Source organism: Sinohyriopsis cumingii, unplaced genomic scaffold (assembly GCF_028554795.1).
Source record: "Sinohyriopsis cumingii isolate HCF-2022 unplaced genomic scaffold, ASM2855479v2 utg002140l, whole genome shotgun sequence".
Classification (NCBI taxonomy): domain Eukaryota; kingdom Metazoa; phylum Mollusca; class Bivalvia; order Unionida; family Unionidae; genus Sinohyriopsis; species Sinohyriopsis cumingii.
The window spans coordinates 304,190-325,738 of record NW_028316139.1 but is presented as its reverse complement, the minus strand read 5'-3'; the positions used below and the strand labels follow the sequence as shown (position 1 = coordinate 325,738).

General features: G+C 40.1%; 1 protein-coding gene across 1 annotated transcript in view; it reads left to right on the top strand.

The window, feature by feature from the left end:
• Nucleotides 1–1,286: 1,286 nt before the first annotated feature.
• LOC149770997 (baculoviral IAP repeat-containing protein 7-A-like) overlaps nucleotides 1,287–21,549 on the top strand; it is a 41,142-nt gene continuing 20,879 nt past the window's right edge. The window contains exons 1-2 of the mRNA XM_089948912.1: nucleotides 1,287–2,238; nucleotides 6,602–6,826. Of these exons, the coding sequence (XP_089805038.1) occupies nucleotides 1,311–2,238; nucleotides 6,602–6,826 (1,153 nt within the window). The 5' untranslated portion in view covers nucleotides 1,287–1,310. The remainder of the gene's footprint in view (nucleotides 2,239–6,601; nucleotides 6,827–21,549) is intronic.

The window sequence follows — 21,549 nt, the reverse complement described above, 5'->3', positions numbered from 1 at the left end:
TAGTGACGTCTATCACTGGGGCATCATGCCGCAGACATGTATCATGATGTCCCACCCAGTCACATTATCTCGACACCAGCCGTCCAGTCCTAACACTAACCTCTTAATGCTGAGCCCCAAGCGAGGGAGCTGTTATTACCATTTTTGTAAGTCTTTGGTATTACTCGGCCGGGGGTTGAACATGCAGCAAGCAGTGATAATCCTCGCGCACACCATTCAGAATATCCGGTGGACATGAATGGCAAGATGAAGGCAGATAAAATGATTTAAGTATAAAGATTAGTGCTTGCCCGAAATGGTGGGAAAAGCACTTGGCCTGGACTAGAGCTTCGGAAAATTTTACTTGTTCGACCTAAAAAGTTGTCCAGGACGTCGGGCTAAGGTATAGGATCAGCCCTGTATTGAAAATTCTTCTACCACATCTAGTGAAGGTTGATGCACTAATGAAATTTGCTTAAATTTGCTCTGTGAAATTATAGTTACTTTTTCTATAATTTTAGCTTTTTCTTTGCTTTATTCGACCAGATCTATTATTTTATATGTTAATTTACAGATAAATTTCAAATGGAAATCACTATTTAATCCCATACAAGTAACCTTATGCTGGACAACGAATAAATGACATGAATATTAAAGAGTTATCTGGTATTTGATTGGCTTGGTTTGCGACAAGTCAAAATTTATTATCTATGTCTATATTTTAGCAATCTTTCTACTCTGGCAGAGATGCTAAGTTTGAAGGAATCATTCCAATTTTTCAGTTGAATACAATTTTATGTTGGCTGACTGCAACGTTAACACTAGTATGTCAGGATCACTGAAATGCTTGTTATGTCTGATTCTAATTCATTTTTGAAAATGCACCTAATCGTTTGTTTTTCAAAATCAGTCAAAATTAGACAAAATCGAAAATCAATTGGGTGGCTTGAATTATGCAAGAAATTTTCATAAATATCCTGAAATGACAGGTCATCAAGATGGATTGTACCTCAATGAAAAAACATACTTGTGCAACAGAAATTCAAATCTTGATTTGCAAGTCATTAACACTTGATGAATACAATACTTTTACAGTCCTTTCTACAGTTTTTAGCTTGGCACAGGGTAGGAAAGAGGATTAGCATATACGTCTTTTCAGTATTTTAGTACAACTTGAAGGAAAGTCCCAACAGGTCCGAATTTGTGAAATATTTCTCGAGATAAGTATTTATGCTTAGGAGATTAAGACCTAATAATGATTTTTTGAATTTGCTGTTTAATATTTATGTCATTAATGTTACAGAAAGAGACACAAGAGAGATTCCATAGACATGAGTGTTGCTCTGCAGAAAGAGAAGTGTGATGTTGACATGAATAAGAGTACTGTGATAGATATTGATCTGCAAGAGAAGAAAAAGCATCATCTTAAAACAATTGTGTGGCTTCCAAGAAATTGGCTTCCACTGCCCAAAATCGGCAGAGATGTAATAGTTGGATTTGTTGAAGAACAGATCCATGATGGCCAAGGAGGATCTACCCTGCCTTCTGCAGAACACGAAGAGCTAAGAGAAGTGTTAAGACAACTTTCTTCGGATAATATAACCGGACCACAGATTACTATGAAATATGAGATGCTCCGACTTTGCACAATGAAAAACTTTCCAGGACAGGATCGACCATTTGCCATTAGAATAACAGGAGCTGGATTTTATTATGCTGGTTACAAAGACCAAGTCATATGTTATTGCTGTGGCGGTCGTAAAGACAAATGGGTTCCTGGGGACATTCCACTGTTCGTTCACCAGGAAATTACCCCAGATTGTAGTTTTCTCACACACAATGCTCTAGTCAATGTTCCAATTAGAAAAGCAAATTCCAAAACATCACCGACACTTGCAGAAGTTCACCTTCTCACAATCCAAAGAGATGATGGGTCAAATCAGTCAGACACGGCACATGGAGGGTCATATATGATGCTTCCATCCACTGAACAGAATCAGATCAGCAATTCAAATACCCCTCACCAAATATTGGTCACTAAAAAACGTTCAATATCAAATCTGTTGGTGGATTTAGGGGGACAAAATGTATTGCAAGATCTGAAAACTGCTTCAGCCGACACATGCTATATGGAAAAGCCACGACCAAACTATTCCCAATATGAAGTGAAGAAAATGAGGATTAACCCTTTCCAGGGATGGCCAATAGAACTTCGACATACGCCAGAGGAAATGTATGATTATGAATTAAACTGTACGGGTAGGTTCTGATACACTCTCTCAAAATTAGTTAAACCACTATCTAGTCGTATGCATTAGAAACTGATTTCATTTAACTTTATTTTTTTTTTTTTTTTTGGGGGGGGGGGAGATGGAGGGCCTAGTGGTCAAAAGCACTTGCCTTTACCAATCACTGTGATCTCACCTCGGTCCGCATGGGTTTGAATCTCGGGCTTGACCAGCGGGAGTATGTAAGAAAGCTTGCCAGTAGCTCCCCATGGGTTGGTGGTTCTTACCAGTGTTTTAACAAGTTCTTCCTCTACTAATTACTCTGGCCGGCATGTATAGCCGATCTTGTTATGAAAATGGCGTTAAACCCACAATATCAACAAATATTTTTCCAGAGGAGTGCCTCAAGATTCGTCTGGTCTTGGTTACAACCTATATGTGTGTGCATTCAGAAAAGTCACTGTTTCGACATCACTGGTTGTTAATTCCTTTTGAAATTAGGGATGTTAATTCCTTTTGAAATTAGGGATTTGATATATTTATTCTTAATTCTTTTAACGGGTTCTCTGGTAGTAAGGAAATGAAGAAATGTTAAGAAAATATATTAAGTGCAAGGCATTAAATGCAATGAATATGGTACATTTATTGTGCTATACTCCATGATGAAATTTAAAGCAACTAAAGTCCTCCAACTTGCCAGTGTTTGAAAATGTCCGATGGACATGAATGGCAAGATGAAGGCAGATAAAATGATTTAAGTATAAAGATTAGTGCTTGCCCGAAATGGTGGGAAAGCACTTGACCTGGACTAGAGCTTTGGAAAATTTTACTTGTTCGACCTAAAAAGTTGTCCAGGACGTCGGGCTAAGGGATCTGATCAGCCCTGTATTGAAAATTCTTCTACCACATCTAGTGAAGGTTGATGCACTAATGAAATTTGCTTTTATTTGCTCTATGAAATTATAGTTACTTTTTCTATAATTTTGTCTTTTTCTTTGCTTTATTCGACCAGATCTATTATTTTATATGTTAATTTACAGATAAATTTCAAATGGAAATCATTATTTAATCCCATACAAGTAACCTTATGCTGGATAATGAATAAATGACATGAATATTAAAGAGTTATCTGGTATTTGATTGGCTTGGTTTGCGACAAGTCAAAATTTATTATCTATGTCTATATTTTAGCAATCTTTCTACTCTGGCAGAGATGCTAAGTTTGAAGGAATCATTCCAATTTTTCAGTTGAATACAATGTTATGTTGGCTGACTGCAACGTTAACACTAGTATGTCAGGATCACTGAAATGCTTGTTATGTCTGATTCTAATTCATTTTTGAAAATGCACCTAATCGTTTGTTTTTCAAAATCAGTCAAAATTAGACAAAATCGAAAATCAATTGGGTGGCTTGATTTTATGCAAGAAATTTTCATAAATATCCTGAAATGACAGGTCATCAAGATGGATTGTACCTCAATGAAAAAACATACTTGTGCAACAGAAATTCAAATCTTGATTTGCAAATCATTAGCACTTGATGAATACAATACTTTTACAGTCTTTTCTACAGTTTTTAGCTTGGCACAGGGTAGGAAAGAGGATTAGCATATAAGACATAAAACATAGATTCGTCGACCCGTATGTATACATGCTTGTGTGATATTCTGTATGTTTGTGGTTTAATTTTTGTTTAATTTGTGCAGTATTAATACTGGTTATATTATGATTTAGGTCCATTTTTATTTAAAGGAATTAAAGGTAACTTAGCTGTTCACGTTGTGATGAAATGCTTGTATTTCATGTTTTAAAACTGTCTGTACCGATTTCTTTGGTCGTTAGTTTGCATTGTGAGTGCTGTTGTCTTGTTACTGTATAATTATGGTTGTTTAAAGTTGTTTGTTCTGTACTTTGTGCTAACCTTGAGACTTATGCCATTTTCTAACACATGGGACAGACAAATCTACCTGATTTGCTAATAGTTGAATCAAAGATTTTAATGCAATTAAAAATGAAAACTCCAGTAATTACCAATCAGTGTGGTTCATTCATCAGTACACACACTATTCCACAAGAAGATTTTCATGTAGCATATCATTGCACTAGTAATATCAACACTTGCCATATTTCCAGGACAGAAAATATAAATTTCCAAGGAAATCATTAATTACAAATCTCCTCACAGTCACTACACATCCCGTCAGAACTGCATAAATAGTATTGTACTGTATCGTACTGTTGTCTATCATAGATTATTTTCCAAATTAGGGCTAAGGAAAGTTACAAGTTATTTCTATAAAATATATTAATTACATATATTTATTTTTATATGACATTCATGAATTAAATGTGATAATTCAGCAATAATATCAAATGTTTTTATGTTTTTATTTTCTCATGCGTAGAACCTATTTAATTATTTTCGATAGGTCACCCAACTGCCCTCATTAACATATTCATATTGTTACAACTATATGGTCACAAACTAAGTAACATAAAGAAGCCAAACCAGCAAACAATTTAATTATCGATGTTATAAATATGAGAGGAACTTACATTATTATGAAGTGAATCCAAAACTTATCCTGACGAAAGTTCTATTCAAATCCAAAAGAATGAAAAGTCCCGTATAAATTTCAGAACCGGAAATGTACTCATCCTCCAAGAATCGCGTCGTTGTCAAAATGGCTTTGTCCACAAAATTTATTTTAGTCCAATGAGCACTTTTTATTTACATTGAACACTCCAAACATAAAATACATCTGCAGACTTGGGGTTACAACAGGAACAGAAGAAATACGAAAGACTCCAAAATATGAATGAAATCTGTTAGTTCATTTCTCTCCTTATATAGACCATCGAGAATCTATTTACGACTATACGTCCCATCATATCCCATGTGACATCTTACTATTCACGGTGGATGGACCTGCCGTTACAGCACAGAGGGTCCTTCTTGAACCATTCACAAGTTACCCACCTTCATGGATGACTCATGCCAAATGATATATCCACCAAAATTATTTTTCATTTAAGGTTACTAAATGCATCGCGCACGCTTTAATGCAAGCGGTTTCCAAGGCTTATGACACCAAGTAGAGAATCATCTGTAATTGGTGCAATAGCAAATGCGTTGATTCTATTTGCTCCCTATTTAACTGCATTTGTATATTTTCTTTTTCATTTTGAGAGAGACAAAAAATTTCAGTATCCACCAAAACTGGTTATAGGGCATCGAATTCAAATACTTTTATGGGATCCATTATGGAACTGGATCTTCATTTTTCAGAACGGATCGAATAGGTTAAGCTTTAAAGATGATTTTCAGCCCGGGTGGAACATTTTATTTGTTTTTGGTCATTATCTACATCTTAGAAACCACTGAATTAAACTTTATTTAGGAACTGTACCCTTAAGACGGTCTTTCATTTCGATGCTAGTGTCAGGAAAGAGGAAGTGAATTCTTGCCTTGTCGGTGGAAATCATTATGTACAATTCAATTACAGCTTTGGATTTGGTTTCTTTTATTTAACAACTGTGTTTCTGGCAAAGAATAAACCTCATTTGGTAACCTCTGGTCCAGTTCAACTCCCGCTTGGAGATTATATGTTCCTGGAATCATCGAGATAGACTCCTTTGCTTGGTTATGATTTTAATTTTCTGTTTGGCTTGATATAAAAGGAAAAAATGGGTAAGAACCTTCTTTTTCTTGGTCCCAAAGGTACAACAGCGATTTTAAAGTATTGCGTTTTTATAAATGGACGGATCTCTCACTGAGAGAGACCTTTCTTTCATGAAAATCAAAGCCCAAGAGGTTAGGTCTACTGATCTTAATGGAAAAAACATGATGTCCTGAAAGCCATACTATGTCCGTCTCTCCCCACCCTCTCCATTTCTGCTATCAGTCAATGTCGCGCCAAAGTGAATGTATTTGCGTCTTAGGACCAGTTATGTCAGTCCAGCAAGCTGTCAAGCTATCTTCCAGTTTGCAGCAAAGGGACATTTCTGACAGCATATATTACATTCACTTTGAAGACTTATCTTTGGGTCATTAGGTTTCCACCAGGTTACTTAAGTCTCTGATGGCATACTATAAAGTAATGTGTTTTTGGGATAACACTAATTTGAACTTTTTAATATTTACCTGCTCTTAGTGTCAAATATCCCTTATCCCTCCCTGCAATGATGTTCTGTTTAGTCTTAATCCATGTCACCTGACCTTACATGACATTATTTGTGATGTCATGTCGTGTGTTATACATGCTACATATAGAAAAGTATGTTATGGGTATGTCAACCATATTAACAATAGTCATGTGATAAACTGTTTAACGAAAATTATCACCTTGTAACTGATATTATCTAATACAATTGAAATAATTTCATTTAATAGCTTCCAGCAACAGTACTACAGCTAATTCTACGGCTTCCAAAGACATGACAGGCAGCACAGGGGTCACAGATGGTAATGTAACTGGGGCATCAGCTTTCTCTCCATCACCTGACAAGACAGATATACAGAAATATCTGTTGACAGATGCAGCTCAGAGTGTACTAGACATGGGCTACCAACCCAAGCTGGTGCTGCAGGGAATTGAAAGAGTACTGTGGAAAAAAGGTAAGTCTTTAAGTGTCATTATATTGCTCTTAGTCTTGCTTTCGAAGAAAAGCAAATATCGATTACTTGGATCATCTTTTATATCAGTGGTAAATGATTTTGTACAGGCATGTCCAAGAATTGGATAATGATTATCTCTCTGCATAAGAAACCATCATCTTAGATGGATTTTAAGAATGTTGCCTTAAGTGCATATTTTCATAAAAGGGAAAGGGAGGTAAACTAGATTTCATTCTTATAGTAACACTTATCATCATTTATTACGTTGGAATCTTATACTTCTGAAACAAGGATCACATGTAAGTATCATGAATCTTTTAAATTCATTAAGTCACTCACTTGATAAACATAATAATAATAATAATAATAATAATAATAATAATAATAATATCAGCAAATAACAAGTTTTAATACATTAATAAACATAATTAAATTACATTGGCACAGTATTTGCAAGCATAATGCACAGTTCTAATGCATACATGCATACATGATATATACACACATACATACATACAAGCATGCGCGCACATACATAAAAAATACCTACCTACCTACTTAGATACATACATTCATGCATACCATTATGCTTTTGGCATAATCATTAACCTTTTTTTGCTTAATTGTGTCTTTCGCTTTCCTGTATATGGATTACGCCTTTTTGGGTTCATTAAATGAAAATAAAATTAAAGCACTAAAAGGTTTTCATTTTTTATTGTCTCCTCTTTAATCACACATCAGAAGGCTAAATAAGAATAGTGTAAGAATAAACCTGCATGTAGTTTTTTTCTATTTATAGTAGCTGTATTGGACACATTTTCAATAAAACAGATGGGTTTCTTCGAATTATAACCTTATCTCACAGGTTTGTTACATGAAACAAAAATATTGAAAAGCAGACTAATATTCTGCTCTTAACGGAAAATGACGCCTGATATTAAGCAAAAACAGACTTCGTCAATGACTCAATAATGCTATGTGACTGAAAACAATCTTAGAGGAGAGGGATTTCTTTAAAACTTAAAAACATGTCAGACCAGGAAAAGGATAAATCAATCGTTCTCTACAAATGTAAAAAGACGAAAACGAGAGTGATCTAATACAGAACATGGGTTCAGCTCATTGTCATGTCCTTGTGAAATTCAAAGTTAAAAGCATAGACTAGTTGAAGTATATATATATAGATATATATATATATATATATATATATATATATATATATATATATATATATATATATATATATATATATATATATATATATATATATATATATATATATGCCAGTATGTTTTATCTTGGTATTCTAATCAATGTGGATTTGTCCATTTGTGATAATAACTTTAACAGGTTAGAAGCAAAACTAAATGTACATTTTCTTTCAATTTATTGTATTTATGACATATAATACATAGATTAAACTATTTCTGCTCAGCTTTTGCTTTTTTGCCATGTTATGTTATGATTATACCTCTCATGGGGTTTGCATACATACATACATACATACATACATACATACAGACAGACAGACAGCCATACATACATACATACATACATACAGGCAGACATACATACATACATACATACATACATCAGGTCGATGAAGACCTCTTCAGTCATCCACTGTTTTATCGGGAACAAATGGTCTGTGGGTGCGAAAGGCGGATGCGCCCTGAATGTTCTTTGGCATTGTGGACATGGGATGGTAGCAATGCTGATCATGGGGTTACTGGCTCGGGATATCCTGGCCTGCCTCAGTTGTTCTGCTGCGGCTGTCCTGTTTGCCTTGCAAGCTGCAGCACCTTTAGTGATGGAAGACCGCCACACGACCTTGTCTGCTCCAACGTGTCATAGGTAATGCCAAAGTTCTTCAATGATGTCTGCAGGGTGTCCTTGTATCGTTGTATCTGGCCTCCTTTGTTGCGTTTTCCTTGTTCAAGCTCGCCATAAAAGAGTTTGTATTGTAAGCCGTTGGTCTGACACGTGAGTAGTGAATAGGGATACCCTACGGACAATGGGAATTAGCATTACAGAACCCCTTGGGACAATCTACGGACAATGGAAATTTAACATGGCGAAAAATCGTGGGACAATCTACGGACAAGGGGAATTTAACATGGGAATAAATCGTGGGACAATCTACGGACAAGGGGAATTTAACATGGGATTTTTTTTTTTTAAATTTTTAAAAAAAGGGGTAGGCAATTCAAAGACTATCTCTTTTCGAGAAATATGGCTGGCCCTGAAAAGGGCCTTTGGGTTTTCTTCTTCTAATTTCTTCTTTTCCTCCACCAACTTCTTATTTTAGCTCCAACACTCTTTCTCTTCTTTTTTTTCTCCTTCTCTTCTTTCTTCTCTTCCTCCTCTTCTTCTTTCTTCCTCTTCTCATTTTCCTCTTCTTTTTCAATTTTTTCGTTCCATGTTCTTATTCTTATCTTTTCCTCTTCATCCTCCTTCTCCTCCTTGATCTCTTTCATGACACCACTAATCTTGTCCTTTGCTTTCCTTAAATTGTTAATTTCCATCTTCACACGATGGGGACTATAGGAATAATGGTCTTCAACCAGTCTTATTAGCATCTGTTCCATTATTCCTAAGTTGTCTAAAACGTCTTGCAAGGTTTGTAATTTGTCCATTTGGTTTGACGCCATCTTCTTCTTTGTATTCTTTGCAGAATGGTTTGAACAACTAATACTGTGGGTTCTTATACGAAAAGCGCGAACGTGAAGGAAAACATCCCCCTAAAACATAAAATGGATCTTACCTAGATGATGACCAACATCGCGCGGACGTGAAGGAAAACATCCCCCTACTTTCTCATTTTATATAATATAACCCTAACTATACTCTCCACATTTGCTAAGAAACCCATAATCTACTATTCACACAAACATACCTGAGCTCTTACAAACACACAAACACATACACTTCCACTATTAATAAAGAGTTAGTGTTTATTTTCACACTACTCTACCTACACACATTGGCAAATTAATAGTTATTTCTTTTCTAGAGTATTGGGTAGCCCTGAAAAGGGCTGTTTTTGTTTGGAACTTCATGGACACCTGGTTAATGGTGGCACCTTCCAGGCCTGGCGCCACATACACATCTTATCCCCCAGTTACTTTTTACCTTTTGGGGGGAGAGAGCAGAGGCAGGATATGTCGCTTCAGAATCCCAATTTTCACTCTCTGGGATTCTGAAATTTTTTCTTCTCTCCTTTTCCTCCTCCTCTTCTTTATATCTTCTTTCCTCCTCTTCTTTTTTTCTTCTTTCCTCCTCTCTTATCCTTCCCTCCTCGACAATGGCTTCAGCGGCCAGTTCATTTAATATGCGCCTGGCATATTCCAGATGCACATGAAGTTCCAACAGTTTCTCCAGTCTCGTGTTCATTTTTGGTGTTGATCAATCAACAAGGGTAGCTGGACTGCCGAACGAGTTTCATTTTATACTGAAAGCGCGGACGTGAAGGAAAACATCCCCTAAAAACATAAAATTCATCTTACCTAGATCATGACCAAGAAACAACAACAACGCGCTGACCTAAAAGAAACACTCACTCACGTTTTTATGCTACCCATCACTTCAATAGACTATCCACATACGCAAGGCAATCCAATCTAACCCCAAATATACACCTCAAACAGCCAAAAAACTAACATCATTTTAATCTACTATACACATCAATCTATTTTTTCACTTACAAACACAATTACACAAACACACAAACTCATACCCTCACATTCTTTAAGAAAGAGTTAGTGTTTATTTTCACACTACTCTACCTACACACATTGGCAAATTAATAGTTATTTCTTTTCTAGAGTATTGGGTAGCCCTGAAAAGGGCTGTTTTTTGTTTTGCTATGGCATTCTTTTTTAGTTTCTAAGAATGCGATGTCCTCTGAGGATAGACTTTCTGGCAATAGGTCTGCTTCTTCGGAAAGAGAAGAAGAATTCTTTGGTGTCGATACGACAATCGACAAAGCCTCTGTCAGCTTCAGGTTGTTGCTGCTGCTGTTGTTGTTGCTGCTGTTGCTGCTGTCTCTGAAGTCTGTACTTCTCTGTCCATTCTTCTTTCTCCTTGTTCATTTCTTCTCTGAAGAGCTCTTCTATCAGGTCTTCAGTGATTTTTAACATTCTCACATTCTCTATTTCTTCTGGCTTCGGTATCAGACTGTGTCTGACCCTATGCAAATTCACGTAGGCTTCGTTGAGCTTAGCTAGTTTGGAGCACATCTTCTTAGGAGGATGAGTCGACAATGGATGGCTAGACTGGGAACAACCCGGTTCTTAAAGTTAAAGCGCGGACGTGAAGGAAAACATCCCCCACACGGTTTTCGAGCCGCAACGTTCATGAGAGGGATAGTAAGAAATGAAAGAGCATCAATCCAATATTCTTATAGCTAAACAAACCACAAAGGCATTTTTTTCAAAACACAACATTTTTATTCAAAAATCACTTAACACTAAACAACAACAACTCTAACATTTTTTAACATTAATCCAACACTATAACATCTAACAATTTTTTTCAAATCACAAACATTTTTTTCTTCAAATACCATCTACTTTAAACAAGGCTGACAACGTTGTGAATGAAATTGTGATTTCCACTGTTGGAAATCATTAGGCCATTGATGGACACTACGTTTCCTAGCTTGAGACAAAAGATAAGCATAATGGTCACAAAACCATCGATCTACTTTCACATCGTTTCTAGCAGAAGAACGAGGATCAAAATGAGTCACTAAATGTTCTAAGGAATAGCCCAGGCTGCGATGATGCAGAAAATACACACAGTACTGTCCACACACCAAGGAATCTGTGCCTTGTAATTTCACGTTATTGAATCGGGTGGTTTGAGCATTTCTTCTCATAAAGTCGATGATATCGTCTTCCAAAGGGGGCAATCCGTACGAATCGAAATATTCCACACATCCTTCTTGAGGAAAGTAGACGGCTACCCAGTGGGTTCCTGGGAGATGACTTTCGTCCGTGTTGATCACGTAAGCTTGATGGTCTTTAGGTTTGCGATGAGGGAGTTCATCTTTAGCACAGACGACAGGATTCCAAGAAGCCGTATACGAACTATGGTTCAAAAGGTAATAAAGTTCCCAGGTATCCATTGATTTGTGTTTTTTTTCTTCTTCACAGGTAATAATAAGTCGTCAATTCGATCCTGACTTTTTGCTTGAAAATGTCTGACGAATAAACGGTTATTCGTTCTGTTTCCTCACTCTGATTCAGGAGAGCTTCGATACGATGGATCTCTTGAGTGGTTAATGGTGGACAAGAATGTTCACGCAAGTCTTTATACCACTGGTGCAACACGTCTTTGTTTGAGATGAGACTCCAAGCTTCGTCCAGATACTCGTCCAATTTTTCTTCTTGACTCAACATCAGGCATTTATCGTGTTGAATTTGACTGGGATGATCGTTTTGACATCCATAACAATTTTTCTTGATCAATTCCGTCATTTTGTCGACCAAGTGTTTGGCAAAACAGGAGACTAAATGGGCTTCTTGTTCTGGCCATCTCGACTTCATCATGACAATTTCTTCGTCTTTGTCTTGGGATTCTCCTTCCACGGTCTCCTCACATTTCATGTCCAAAGTTTCTTCACTAGGTAAAGAGGGATAACAGTCTTCCATGGCTTCTAGTAATCTAGAATGACTTCTCTCAAACTGTTGATTTCTATCGTATTGTCAAATTCTGCATACAGGATCACGTTCAACGTTGGATCAGCAGGGTCTCGATTTGCAAACTGAATTTCCACACGAATCTGGCCAGATTTTATAGGGTGGAAATGTCCCTCGTCGCTGCCTTGGTCTGGAGTGAAATCGAAAGCCCACAAAGCGTAGCCTCCTGCATAATCTTCGTACGTAATACCGTGACTGGTATTGGTTCCTAACTGTCCGGTGGCTTCGTACAGGGACAAGTACGATCTCAAGTAATTGTTCTGGGCAAAGTTAGGCTCAAAGGGTCGTGTACACAAGGTCTTGCCGTCACGACTGACTTCGATTTTGGACACGCTAGAGTGTCGAAACTCAAAAGGATTTTCGTTGTGAAGTCCATTGAAAGCTGAATTCCTGACGATACCAACGATCAAACGCTTGGGTAACTGTCCTTGGAACAGATGATCTTCGATCATGGATCGCTGTCCAACAGGAATGGTGAACGTTTTCACTTCCACACGTCGTATGGGATACTTGGCGGTCGTTCTGCTCAACGTCTGACTGATGTCGTTTCCCACTTTAGGTAACACTTCCACACGGCGTACGTAAAGTCTGGCTTCTTGGATAACAGTTTTGTATTCGTTGGCATGGGCCATCAAATGGAAAGCGGCAGTGCTACGATTCAGTCTCAGGCGAATATCAACTCCGTTCAGTAAATACTTTTCTTGTAACCACATGTCCAAATGCAAACGATCCATCAGTTCTAAACTACGTCCTTGCAAAATTTTAGTTCTACGTGTGTTAAACCCCACATTGTGAGGATTGTCATCTTCTGTCAGGGCTGTGTCGCTAAACGTGCCTGCACCTGCCGTGTCAGGTTTCCATACCACGCAAGCATCCAGATGAGTATTCTTGGCTTCTTTTCCGTACGTCAAGAGATTTTCCAAGTAGGCACGATATGGGTAAGTATCCATGCTGCTGCTGACCAGTTTGTTATTCAAGTACAAGTCCACTTCGCTGAACAAGGAATGCATGAAATTGTTGACGGGCGCTACCCTATCATTGGCTCCAGGATTGGTGTTGTCAGTTTTGATCACTTTGACTTTCAAATACAGGTAACTGCTATTCAGATCGATGTAATCTTCGGGTTGTCCTTTGATTTCGAACTCGATGGGAGCGGAATCCGTCAAAGAGGAGACGGGATGAAATTCCACCCACTGGGATTCTTGCATCGTCATCATGGTGGGGGGCATGGCAAACATATCCAGTTCCGTCTTGGAACAAGCACATGACTCTCGGTGCATCATTTTTTCTGTGTCTCAATAATCGAAAACGTCTAAGTCTCGAACGGTTCTTCTTTTCTTGGCTTTTCTAGCTTGAAGTCTGGTGAAAGGGTGTTTTCTTCGTCGTCTCTTTCTGCCTTGTCCTTGCTGAATGCCTGACTCGGTAGCGTGCAGGGCATTTATAGGTGTGTCTCGTCGGCCTAAAATGTCTTTACCCGTTTGCAGCAGGACATTTTTGCCTGCCCTCATGAAGGCTTCTTTAGGGTTTTGTTTGTCGATGATGACATTTTGGAGAAATTCTTTGCCTTGCGTCAGTGCCGCATCTTTCAAGGCGTGCAATCCGCGTGTCACCATCGGTTTCAACACTGGGGCCACCGAACGAAAGGCCGATTTTAACATGTCTCCTAAACCGTGTCCTCGCTGTCGTGCAACCCCTTGGTACACTGGATACATGACTTACTTACGAATCGTGAGAGAACCGTTTTCGAAAATGGAGTTTCACCGTGACTTTTCCTTTGGTAAATGGAATATTTTGTCCCAGATCTCCTTTTATAGTAATGTTGACCGTGTCCAAATACGACTTGCTGACGGGCAAATAGTGAGGATGGACAAATTCGCGGTGGACGTGGTAAGTGTTTCCACCTTCCTCGTCAGCGTTCGCGGCAGAATCCACTTTGAAAGGAATGACACGCAGTAACGGTACGGAGGTGTGTCCCACCACGTTATACTCCACCACATCGGAGTACACGAACATCAAATTCAGTCCTTGGTTCAGTTCTACTGGGGTACGAAATAACTTGCTAAAAGACTCGTTGTCGTAAACGATGGGTAATTCGTTGTTCTTGAGTATGCTCATTCTCAGGTTCATGTCTCCGCCCAACATGTCAAACAATTCAGGACAAAATAAAATGGACATGATTTTACTCCGCTCAAATTTCATCGAGAAGCGACGAGCTGTTTTGTGGTACTCCATGGTGACACTTTTGTTAACATGCTCCAAAGCTTTCAGAAACACGGCATTAAACCTGGAGGCTATGGTGCTGACCAAATGTTGACCACTAAAATAATAGCCTGGGGAAATGAAAAAGTGGTAGGTCCACTTTTGAGTTTTCTCATTATAGGTTTTATTGTCATATATGACTTTCTTATTCAACTCCTGTTGCAATGACTCGTCATGAACTTCCACATGAAAAAAATTTTGATTGGGGAGGACATTGAGGACTTGGGTCGGGTGAATGATTTCCACTAAAGCCACTTCCCAATGGGCTTCGTGATCTAAAGGGATGGCCTGAGGTAATTTGGCCGTGTAACAGCACAACGTGTTGTGGGGAAACACCTCCATGGAACTGTCACTGGGTAAGGTTAAGTAAAATTGGTTTTGGTGACTCATAATTCCAGAGTTCTGTGGCTGTCCGAGGGGTTAGTGGATGTCAGAGGCGTGTCTCCGTCCAAAATGGGGTTCTGGTTGTGGTTGTGGTTGGAGTGGTGACTGGCACTGGCACTGGACACAACGTTCCCGTTCGAGGAGAATTTCAGGGAGGGATTGGGAAGCAGGTAACCGATGCAACTGCTCAATAAAATGGTCCACAATTGTTTGTCTCCTTGTTGCAAACTCAAATTGGCGATGGCTGCCCCGATGACACAATACACCACGAAGATTTGGCAGAAAAAGACGATTTGCGTTTTAGGCACACGTTCTCCACACCACACCCACAAGGGTTGTTTTTGTAAATCTTGCACAGAAGAACTAGGGGAAGAAGGACTGGTCGACGTAGCTGCGTCTGCTGTGTGAAAGGGCATGATGGTCACTTCTTCTTTTTATAGTCGATGACTTGCGAAGCGTCGATCCAAGAATCGAAACTGGGTGGATATCCTTTCCAACGTACTTTGACTTCTTTGACACGTCGTTTGCCCACTTTACGGGTTCTGCGTTCGAGAATGCTTTCGATGTCGTACACGTCGTCTTCTTTTTTGGTCACACGTTGTAACTCGGGCAAATAAAACGTTCCTTTGAGTACTTCTCCGTTCATGTCTTCCAATTTATAGACGGCAGGATGACGGCCATGCACTCGTCCAGTGACGCGAAACAATTGGGTCGTCCAGTTAGGTAAGTAACCTTTGTCGAAAGTGCGTTTGGTTTTGCCAATGCGCACCCAATCTCCTACGGTCAACTCTCCACTTTTCTTGGGGACAGCCCTCGTCGGGGACGTACCAAACAGACGCTCAAACACCAGCACTTCGTTGTCGGGAGTCACTTCTTGCGGGGCACGTCCGATGCTTCGATGGTAAGATTGGTTGTACGCTTGCACCAGGTGCGGTAAGATGTCGATGTACTTCAGAGTGTGGTGATGCGTAAAATATTTCCACATGCGTTCTTTCAAAGTACGTTGAAAACGTTCCACGATGCTGGCTTTGGTTTCGGGATTCTCGGTGGTAAAAAAATGAATGTCACGTTTCTTTAATTCTTTTTGGAAAGCTTGGTTCAGAAATTCGGTGCCTTTGTCCGTTTGCCATCGAAGAGGGCGACGACCGCTTTGTTTCAACACCCGTTGCAGGGCTCGCACTAACTCGCTGCTCGATTTGGAAGTCAAGGGCACGACCCAGGCAAATTTGGAAAAGACGTCGATGACACAAAACAAATATTTGTAGCCGCGATTGTAGCTGGCCAAATGAGAGACATCGGCTAAATCGGCTTGCCATTGATGATCGATGCCTTCCACTCGGGTGCGACTTCTGGCAAACTTGCGTCGAATGGGTTTGTGTAAAGTGTAGGTAGCTTGTTCTTGTAACCATCGTTGCACTTGAGGTAAACGGAGACTTTTCAGTCGAGTTTTGGCAGCACGATACAATTTTTGAACTCCTGCGTAACCTGCAGGATGCGAGGGATCGTAGTAAATGCTGGCTAAGACTTTTTCCATTTTTTGTGTTGGTTGATGTGTTAATAAGGTACCCACTCTTGGAAGAGGCTACTCTTTTTCTCTTGGGGTATTTTCTTGGATTGCAAGGCTTTGCGTGTGCGACCAGCAATAGGTGTCGAAGAGGAGGAGGATGTCTGTGCAGGGGATATCGGTTCTTGTTTCACTTCTGTCTTCACTTTCTTTTTCTCTTGTGATGAAGAAGGGGTGGCCATCATCTTTTTAATCCATCCAATTCTGGAGGTAGGTGGTGTTGTTAACTTGCGTACTTTTTCTGGTGGAGTTAGAAACCCTTCCTCTTTTTCTTCTCCTTTTTCTGTCTTGACCACTGGTACTGGTACTGGTACTGGTACTGGTGATGGTGCTGGACTTTTCATCAAGGTCTTAAAATCTTTCAGAGTGGGTAGAGCTGTTTCGTCTAAAGCTTTCTGGTGAAAGAGTTGCAATCGTTGCAAGAGTTGACCGTACTTTTGCGATTTTTCTGTTTCGGACAAATCTTGGCGATCCATCAAGGACTGCAATTCGTGTTGTAACTGGGACATTTCGCTCAAATTGGGATTGGGAGGTAAATGCGGGGTGCGTTGTTCTTGCCACCGATGGTATTCCATCCATCGTTTGTAAGGCACTAAAGCTAGTTTTCGTCCTTCCATGGGGTTGTCAGGGGTCGATTCTGAGATCTTGGGACTTCCGAGGGCCTTTTTATCTTGCTCCCACCAGTCCTCCCAACATGGTTCCCAAGACTCCTTTCAGTATGGGGCCTAACAAGAGAGGCAAAATGCCTCCACGTTGGACCAACATCTTCTTTTTTTGACGAATGGGAATTTTTTTTCGAACCATTTGGCGAAGAACGTGACGATGCTTGCTTAAGCATTGTTTCTGGTGTTTGGACAAAGGGATCGTGCCTTTCAAGACGTTCAAACAACATTCGCACACGGTATCGATGACCTCTCTGGAAGCCGTTTGAATGAGTTTTTTTCGTAAGGGTGGAGAAGCTTTGGACAGGACAGATAACAGGTCCCCATGTTTGACTAAACGTGGTGGCAGTCCTTTCCTTTTCTTTCCTTGGGGTTTTCTGGAGGGTGACATCTTTGAGTCTTTAGGAGCACCAAAAAACACTGATACCCTACTCGGTCACAGGCCTTTTTTATACTGGAACGCGTCGCCACTGATTGTCTTTACGGCGTATTAGTTTGAGGACAGGCATGACACGTCGTGCAGGGGTACGTAACGGACTAAATCGAGCCAGTTCTTGCTTGGACAAATCCAGTAAACTTTGTAACATGCCCGATCTTTCATGGACTTTGATTTTGGGAGAAGGTACTTTGTGAGCAGCAGCCACTGCCGCTAAATTGGAGGGTCCTGCCACTGGGGAAGTTCTTTTGGGGGTCATCAACGGAGAAGTTCTTGGTGTAATCAACGTCTCCAAGTACTTTTCAGTTCCTGGTGACATCAACGGAGAAGTGGACAAACGTGAGGCTGCCGGAGACGCTGTGGCAGGTCGTGGCTTGCGAGTGTAAGGTTGCGTCCTGGCCGAAGTGCCTCTCTTGCGACTAGTTTTCTTCTTCTGTGGACTTTTCTTTTTCTGGGGACTTTTTCTCTGTTTCTTTTTCTGGGGGCTTCTTTTCTTTTTCCGGGGTGATGGTGGTGGTGTCTGGTAAGAGGAGGGTCCTGCCACTGGAGAAGTTATTCTTCTTGGGGACCTGGTCTTTTTCTTTTTCTTCTTGGGGATTCGTTGGACTTTTGTCTTGGGGATAACTTTGGGGGCATTAGGATCCCATCTTAAGAGTGAGCGAATGATGACCCCTCCTAGAGTACCGCTCCCTCCAGGTTTCAAAATGATTTGTTTTTTGGTTTGAGTGTCGATGCGGGGATCGGCCAGTTGGACCAAAGCGACTTTGTTTCGATCGAAAAAGCGTTTGGTTTGATGAGGAATCTGAATGATTCCTTGGAGTAATTGACGTGCCGTCACCGTGAACCATCGTAAGACTTCTTTGAGACTAGCTTCTAAGACACGGGCTCGTGTTTGTGGATCTTTTTCTCGACTGATGCCATACAAGGCACGAATCAATTTGACGGGAAGATGCGACTGAAGGGACGTCATGTTCACACTGTGTGAGACAGACGAAAAAGGGTCTGAGGTTTTTATAGATTTTTTTCATGGGGAGTGAAATGAAGTCGAGGACGGAGACGTGTACAGGACAGGCCCTCCGTCTTGGCACCAGTGGTGAAACAAGTGGGTACGAAATCGCAAATCCTCGGGGGTCGTAGGTTTCAAATCGACGAGTAAATAGGCGTGTGGCGTTTGAGTGGCATCGTCGTACGCCTGAGTTAGCCAAGGCGTTCCTAACTGTTTGGCTAAGACTTGCACTTGCGATTTATCTCGAGGACTTTTAAACAAGACCACGTAATGCGCATTGAGACTGATGGTGCGATGGGCTTTACTTTGTTGAAACAAATTTTGGGTGATGTAAACGACACTGGCATTACGGTGATGCCCTTTGCGCGTAAACCACAATTTAATTTCTTCTTCGTCTTCTCCTAACATGTCGTCGAAAATGACCAAATGGGTTAGACGGGAGTCAGAGACGATGCCATCGTCTTCTTTAGGAATGCCTTCCACAAACACGATGGAATCGCCTTGACTTTCTCGCAAGAGGCTGTACGCCGATTGCCACTCTTTGTAACACCACACGATCCGTTGAGGGGGTCGATCGATCAAATGATGTTTATGTTCGATCAAACGTTTGACGAATTCGGTTTTGCCTGAACCGCTAGGTCCAGCAATGAGCATGTTAAAGGGATGGCGAAGATACAAAGCCTCCCAACTGGCACGATCTAAGTGTTCGTCAATGACTTTGACAGTAGAGGAAGAGGGAGCAGAGACAGCAGAGGTAGCCATGGTGTGAGAAATGTCACTTGTGACACTAAAAACAAACAAGACAAGAGTTTATATACTTTTTCAGAACACGTTTATTGAATGCTTCAAATATGAACACGAAAGACAAAAATACATACAACCCAAATAGTGATGTACAGGAATATAAAACACAGCAAAACAATCAAAGTGAAATATAAACAAGTGTCTGTACAACATGTTTTGGGTAACGAAGATGTCCTAGGGACAGTGTGTAATGTTCTTACAGTCTCTACTTGAGGTATTGTCACACAAGTGTCCTCCCGGAATGACCTTTCAGGTATGTCCATGACAGTCCTGTCCTGAAGCGAGTGGTTGTTCTCGGTGACGGGTTCTTCTGGCACCGTCACTAACACAGGTTGAAAAGTAACTTTTTTCCTTGAACAACTCTTGTGCATACTGGGCCACTTCTTGGGTCCAAACCTCAAAACCCCCCTTTTTCCAATCACGAACATCTGTCCAATGAGGGTGTAAGTCACAAGCTACACACACATCGTCATACACGTCTTGGGTCGCTAAAAGTTGACGAATCTTTTTTTCCTGTTGAGGTCGAGAAGTATCCAGATGAAAACGCAAGGCTTTGAACAAAAGGAGTTTTTCGTGACCATTTAAGGCCATGGAGGTGGTAAGTACTGATCGTAAAGAGTCCACAAGGAATCGGCTGGTAAACGAAATCCCAGAAAACAAGTCACTAAGACACACACCACTTGTCGTCCAAAATTGAATGGATACAGTTCTTGTAATAATTGATGGTAATGATCCACGGTTTGAATATGGTCATTAAGTTCCTTCCACGGAATCTGTTGGATGACATGTGACATAAACCGTGGCATGGCAGCCTGTTTTTATATTCTCTTTTTTTCGGATGCAATAGACGTACTTTCTAGCCAGAGATCTTCGTTCTCCAGTAGGGAATCTAAATCTTGCATACTGTAACCGAAACGTTAGAGTTCGTTTAGGTGTTTCCTCTTCCTCTAAGTAGATTCCACGTAAAATATGTTGGTAATCCTTTAACTTGTCTTCCTCAATGCATTGCACTAGGTGAATCTCGAAGTAACCATAATCATGAACATGTCGATCATTAGCGACCTCAAAGTTTTGAACAATGTCTGACCATTGAAAGAATTTCTGACGAATCAGTTCTCTTATACCCTTCAGGTACCAGTGGTTAAAGATCTGGTGACGTATCGGATGCAATTGTTCTTTACGTTTCACTTGTATTTTGACCAGCTCTCGGTAAATGCGTTCTCTCAACTCCACAGGCAAAGCACGAATGTTCTCTTGTAAAGTATCCATGAATAGGTCATACTAAATCCTCTTTGGTCTGACACAAGAAATGTACTCTTTGCACAAACATGGTTTCACTTCAGTGTCGAATTTAAATCGTTGAGTCACTAATCTACACATTACAATTCGTTCAGAAGTTTCCTCTTTCACCAAGTTGACATTGTGTTCAAGATGTTGGTAATTCGTTAACTCTTCCTCTGGAATTCGATGCAGTACGTTTACAATGTAGTAGATAGAATCGTCAATACCAAACCAATCCTTTTTATAACCAGGAGGTCGTTGATCAATGTCTGTCCAATGGAACACTTTCAACTCAATCAGTCCTTGTATAGCCTTCAGGTACCAGTGGTTCAAACACCGGTGACGTAACGGATGCAATTGTTCTTTACGTTTCACTTGTATTTTGACCAGTTCTCGATAAATGCGTTCTCTCAACTCCACAGGCAAAGCACGAATGTTCTCTTGTAAAGTATCCATGAACAGATTATTATGGTAAGAAGTTACTTCAATGTCTCGGTCCCACTAAGGGTAAGTAATGACAATTCGGTGACCATCGAGCATGTTCTACGTAGGCCGAATCTTGCGGTTCCCAGTGGTGAAGTGACACACCGCAACTGAAGCACTTGACTTTATCTCCTTCGCCCAA